Genomic DNA, 5,593 nt, shown 5'->3' with positions numbered 1-5,593 from the left:
GTCGTCAATTTGTTTCCATATTGTACATGCAATCTCCCACGATAGTGGTGGTTCTGTATATAATGAGGCCTTCAGAGCTGCTATTTTTTTTCGTTCTTGCATTAGTACGCCACCCCTCTTTCTGGGTTTTGGTACTGCCGGAATAGTTGTGTTTTATATATATATTTTTTTTTAAAAAAATAATCACATTAGTCCTGCACCAAAGTCACGGTCGCAATGTAATAGTTGAAAAATACTGATTGTTAAGATCGCCGATATTTATTGGCGTTTCTCATTTCATTAAAGATTGCTATTTTAAAATAAAATAAAAGCAACGATTTTATTGTTGGAGAACTTGGTGCGCTTCTTATGAGGGCATTTCTAATTCTGATTTTTATTTAGTTCTTTACTTTCGACTTAACCTAGGTACATAACGACGCAGCGTATGTACTTTCTTATTTACTAAATATTTTATAATTATATATGTATTTTTATTTATGAACAAAACGGCGCAGCGTAAGTACTTTACTATTTAATAATTTATTGCTAAGTAAGCGTCTTCGAATCCACTTGTATCGAGTACGCTTACTGTTGATGTTGTTGTATATGCGGTCAATGCCTGGCAAGCATATGGTTATATCGAAGGCAAAGTGCCGCCGATATGTGTGGTGTCAAATTCCTTGTGTGGAATTGTGCATTTGTTTGTAAACAATGCAATGCGCTTGGAAACAATTAGTGTATTTTTATATACACTGCGCATTTAAATATAGAACCACTTATTATTATATTAATTGTATGCATTGCCAACATAACTAACGCATATACATTACAATTGTTCATTTGCAACCCAATGTTGACTTTCGTCAACCTTGTACATTACATACGGTACTCTTAAAATATAAAAAGAACGTTACTTTTTATACAGTTTTTTAGCTCACCTATTGAACTGGCTTCTCGATTGAGCTCTCTTGCATTGCAATTCCCGCATGAACAGCACGCGTGTTTGAGTCTTAAAATCACATGTTCTTAGGGATTTTTTAAATTATATTTTTTAAATTAAGTATAAATTTAACTTAAAATAAATACAAAAATTATTGTATTTTTTATTTTTCATAAATTTAACATAAAATATTTACAAAAACTATTGTATTTTCCACTCACCAATAACTTTTTGTGTCATTCATTTTATATAAAAAAGTTTTTTATAAAATAATCTGCAGGTATTTTTGTATTTGAAGGTATTTTTCAACCACAAATTTATTTAAATTTTTTTTAATTGTGATTTGTTTACTGATTTAGGCAGTGATGCTAAGTTATTCTTAAGCAACTAGAAGTTGTTCTATTAGATCATTCATGTCACTTTATATACTTTAGAATAACTAGAGGTTGTTCTATTAGATCATTAATGTCACTTTATATACTTTATGATTTTGTAATATCACTTGTGCAAAATAAGATTTGGTCTCACTGTAAACATAGAATAACAGAAACTTGCTGTAAAACTTCTATTGACTGAACAAAGACTGAAATGCATTGTTATTGAGAGTAACTTTTTTTATCGAAGTGCGTGATTCGTGTATGAGCTGCTTTTGAGTGTTTGGAATATATATTAAATATCGATAATGAGAGTTATACCTGGCATAAAAACAGTGTCAAAGTACTACAATTCAAATTAAGGAGTGGTTGTGGTCGGTAATTTTTAGCAACGCTTGGTTTTTGTTTTTTTTAGATACATTGAAGTTTTTTTTTTCAATATATTGAAGTTTTTTTTTAATTATTTCCTTTGTCTTCTATCATGTGAGTATTAACATTGAAAATTTCTGCTTACTAAAATTGGTGTACATAGTAATGACTCACCAGAGATTCATAAAAAAGTGTATTACTGCAAATATATGTGTATCTTGTAACTTTATTAAAATTGTGAAAATATGTCCATATATGGAGTTAATAGATTGTATTGAACTCAAGTTTTTTAATGTACATTACTTAAAGCACAGATACAATATATCATTTTAGTTTAGTATTTAACATTGATTTTCCGAGTGTTCTACAGTTTACAGTACGATTTAAATAAGTAGAATAAGAATTTTAATTCTAATGAAATTTATTTCATACATAATATTTTTAAATTTATATTAAAGAAAATGTCGTCACGGAAAACTGCTGGGAGACGGGCTACCACAAAGAAGCGAGCTCAAAGAGCGACTTCGAATGTCTTCGCAATGTTTGATCAAGCTCAGATCGCTGAGTTCAAAGAAGCTTTTAATATGATTGATCAAAATAGAGATGGGTTTGTTGAAAAAGAAGACTTACACGACATGCTAGCCTCATTAGGAAAAAATCCTACCGATGATTACTTGGAAGCAATGATGAAGGAAGCTCCTGGTCCAATCAATTTTACAATGTTTTTAACATTATTTGGAGAACGGTTGCAAGGTACAGATCCTGAAGATGTTATCAAAAATGCTTTTGGATGTTTTGATGAAGATAACATGGGTGTCTTGCCAGAGGATAAATTACGTGAACTACTTACCACTATGGGTGATCGCTTTTCGGATGAAGATGTAATTTTTTTTATTAACCCATTTATTTTTCAGAATAATTATTGTTTTGTTATAGGTTGATGAGATGTATCGAGAAGCACCAATTAAAAACGGTTTATTTGATTATATAGAATTTACACGTATTCTGAAGCATGGTGCGAAAGATAAAGATGAGCAGTGAAATGTGTCATTACATATTTGCAAGCGCATAATGTCTAAAATCTTTATTTATAATAAATCGATGTATATATGAACATAAATGTTCATCCTATTCCAAAACCCTTTAGTACCTAATTTCAAAATCTTTAATTACCTTGTTTCATTTTATAACTTCTAAAAATAAATAAATCTAACCAAACTAGAATATGTATGTGCATTTTTGTTTTTATACGGAATCTTACATTAAGCGAATGTTTTGACTTCTACACATGGTTGCAAGAACGGTCGGGTCTACGTTCCGGAGCCACTCGTCACCTACGATGACCAAGTACCACCTTCCAAAGGGACTCCACAAGCAGGTCCAGACGGGGGGTACAACAACTCGTACACATCATAAATTAAATTCCAGTATAACTATATAAGGTTTTTTAATTATTTTATAAAATAATTATATAAATCTAAGGCCGTGGCAACTTTTCCACTTTCTCTATATAGTAACAGAACCCACAATTTCAACCTTTTCGACTCACCGCTTAGATGTTGCAACCACCAAAAGGCAATCTTGAATGGATGCTCATTTTGACTAGCGAGAATAGTGGCGTTAATTATGGGATATCACTTGAGACATTATTGAGTTTGTGACACACTGCATATCTTGGAAACAAAACAGTTCAATTTTGATATCATAGCACAAACTAGTAAAACTGCCATTTACAAGAATTTAATAATTTCCTCGTATACGCAGTACTTTCGCTTTTCTGGAGTAAATATTTTTAAAGTTTATATAAGACATTAACCACTACATTATATATATAATACATAAATATACTTAGCAACTACAAAAAAAAACAAGCACTTAGTTATTTGCGATTTTATTAAGTATAAAAATGAAAAAATTTATGCGTTTTACAAATATTCATCCTTTTATGGATTTATAATATATTAGGAATGAGCACACGCAATTTCACTTCGAAAAGAAAAACGCCTTTATGCTTTCTTTTCTTCTTCAATTGCTTCCTTACTTGGTAATTGATTTTTCTCACACGTTTCAGTATGTTTCAATTTAGATGGATCAAAATTTTCAATTCCAGTTATGAAATTAATCTTCTCCTTTTCTTGTGCAATAACTGGAAAAAATACAATTTATATACACAACACAAAATTTATATTATATATGTTTAATAATCAATTACAAATGCAGATCACATATATATAAAGATAGATACACCGCATTTGCAAATACTTCAGTAGTAGTTTTACCTTCACTATTTGGCAACGGATTTTTTTCATTGGTTTCAGTGTGTTTCAATTTAGACTGATTAAAGGATGCAATACCAGCACACAAGGATTGTTGGGTTTTTTCTGCGGCGACATCTAATCATATTCATTTTTATCAAACTTTCTTCATTATTCAATATTTAGTTTTCTTACCTTGAGCCGAAGGCAATATAATTTTTTCCTGAGTACTTGCATTTTTTAATTTTTCCGTGTTAAAACCCTCGAGTTGACTTTTTAGATTTTCAGCTACTTTAGGAAGATCTTTTAGTGCAGGAGATGCCATTGTTTCTGTATATATATTTTATACTTTTTCCCCAAAGGACTACAAATAAACAGCATTTACTTAAATGAATATTGAAACGGGATTATAATATAACACAAATAAATATTAAGAAAATACATTTAAATTTAGGTTATCTGGTTTAATTTTGCTATTTGCATTAGCTCAGACAAAATACTTCTACAAAATAGTATGAATCACAGTTGAATCATCAGTTAAAGGCCTATACCGGTAGAATTACCAATTCAATTCAATCAAAATATGCAAACTCTTGTTAGAAACGTAAAACAAAATGTCGTTTAATTCCCCTTATGCTGCAGAAAATGCAATTCCACTGAATGTGCAGATATGCTTAGTAGAATGGAAAAAATTGTTAACGTCGAAATCAGTGAACTGCTGAAGAACTAATTTATGTATGTACTTACATATTTGTTTTCAGACTATATTACTTTGCATATTAATTATAATATATGCACCTCTTGTTGTTCCCCCCTTTTACATTTCCAAATTGGAAAATAAAATTAACTTATTACAACTTACAAAAAAAAACTTGCAATGAAACAATATGTACTCTCACCATATATCAATTACAAACGCCGACCACTCCTATCAAAGGACTACTCAGAATTAAAGAATGTATAACTTGGATACCAACTCAAGCTATCAACACAGATATGTTGACCAAAGAACACAATAGAAAAGGAAAACTCTATTATAAGCTTTAAAATGAATTTTGATGACAATTGGTTTAAGATTTAACCTGGCAGCTACATGTGCAAGTAGTTGGAGACAGTTGCATAGTGGTTTTGTTATGAAAAATGCGTGAAAAAGTATATAATTGTAGTGGTTTGTTATGTTGGGTTTTATTTCGAATTTAACACTCCGTATTGGTAATGGATAAGTTAATTTAACACTCCGTATTGGTAATGGATAAGTTTATTTATTTCTTATACTTAGTTATTATAAAATATTCTTAAAGTTAAGATTTGTGTTTTTACGTTTTATTCACGTGCTGCTTTGTCTTTTTCCAAACTACTACTGTCGGGAACTGCGGCTATTGTTGTCTCCTTTGTGCCTTGTTGACAGTTCTTTTATTTATATTTTTTGGTGCTGCCACAGTACTCCCCCCTAAGTGATGGAGTCACTGAATTTGGTTGGAAAGCGAACGTTGCGTCCTGATTTTGTCAGGTTAGCTGTTGTATTTGGTCGCACAGACTGGTCGCCATTAACGTTGTTTGGAATGTGGTATACCATTGATTTGTTGTGGATGTCAATGTCTGTATCGGGACATATGAAAGCAGCTTTAAGACGATCTATGCTAACTGTTTGTTCTTTGTTTTCGATCAGTATTCTA

General features: G+C 30.9%; 2 protein-coding genes across 4 annotated transcripts; one reads left to right on the top strand and one right to left on the bottom strand.

Moving 5' to 3' along the window:
* Nucleotides 1-1,529: 1,529 nt before the first annotated feature.
* On the top strand, nucleotides 1,530-2,886 carry LOC119675800 (myosin regulatory light chain sqh). Of its 3 annotated transcripts, none has more exons than XM_038087031.1 (3): nucleotides 1,530-1,667; nucleotides 2,121-2,543; nucleotides 2,599-2,886. In XM_038087031.1, exons 2-3 carry the CDS (start codon nucleotides 2,124-2,126, stop codon nucleotides 2,701-2,703), a joined length of 525 nt encoding a protein of 174 aa, XP_037942959.1. In that variant the 5' UTR covers nucleotides 1,530-1,667; nucleotides 2,121-2,123; the 3' UTR covers nucleotides 2,704-2,886. The 3 variants fall into 3 exon arrangements, with proteins under 3 accessions (XP_037942959.1, XP_037942944.1, XP_037942953.1); XM_038087016.1 differs by having other exon boundaries at nucleotides 1,531-1,776; XM_038087025.1 differs by lacking the exon at nucleotides 1,530-1,667 and adding an exon at nucleotides 1,940-2,038.
* Nucleotides 2,887-3,551: 665 nt separating this feature from the next.
* Nucleotides 3,552-4,911, bottom strand: LOC119675754 (thymosin beta-like). Its single transcript, XM_038086963.1, has 4 exons — nucleotides 4,817-4,911; nucleotides 4,113-4,281; nucleotides 3,942-4,055; nucleotides 3,552-3,808 (listed from the first exon to the last, which is right to left on the bottom strand). The coding sequence occupies exons 2-4, from the start codon at nucleotides 4,240-4,242 to the stop codon at nucleotides 3,669-3,671; spliced, it is 384 nt and encodes a 127-aa protein (XP_037942891.1). The 5' UTR covers nucleotides 4,243-4,281; nucleotides 4,817-4,911; the 3' UTR covers nucleotides 3,552-3,668.
* Nucleotides 4,912-5,593: the final 682 nt, after the last annotated feature.

This window comes from Teleopsis dalmanni, chromosome 1 (genome assembly GCF_002237135.1).
Source record: "Teleopsis dalmanni isolate 2A chromosome 1, ASM223713v2, whole genome shotgun sequence".
In the NCBI taxonomy this organism is placed as follows: domain Eukaryota; kingdom Metazoa; phylum Arthropoda; class Insecta; order Diptera; family Diopsidae; genus Teleopsis; species Teleopsis dalmanni.
This window is presented reverse-complemented; position numbering and strand designations above follow the sequence as displayed.

Excerpts from the sequence above, each read along its gene's own strand:
- LOC119675800 (XM_038087031.1), top strand. The coding sequence starts at position 2,124 with ATGTCGTCACGGAAAACTGCTGGGAGACGGGCTACCACAAAGAAGCGA. Across the intron at positions 2,544-2,598 it reads ATCGCTTTTCGGATGAAGAT|GTTGATGAGATGTATCGAGA; the intron begins GTAATTTTTTTT and ends GTTTTGTTATAG.
- LOC119675754 (XM_038086963.1), bottom strand. The coding sequence starts at position 4,242 with ATGGCATCTCCTGCACTAAAAGATCTTCCTAAAGTAGCTGAAAATCTA. Across the intron at positions 4,056-4,112 it reads TATATTGCCTTCGGCTCAAG|ATGTCGCCGCAGAAAAAACC; the intron begins GTAAGAAAACTA and ends GAATATGATTAG. Across the intron at positions 3,809-3,941 it reads TCCGTTGCCAAATAGTGAAG|TTATTGCACAAGAAAAGGAG; the intron begins GTAAAACTACTA and ends TATTTTTTCCAG.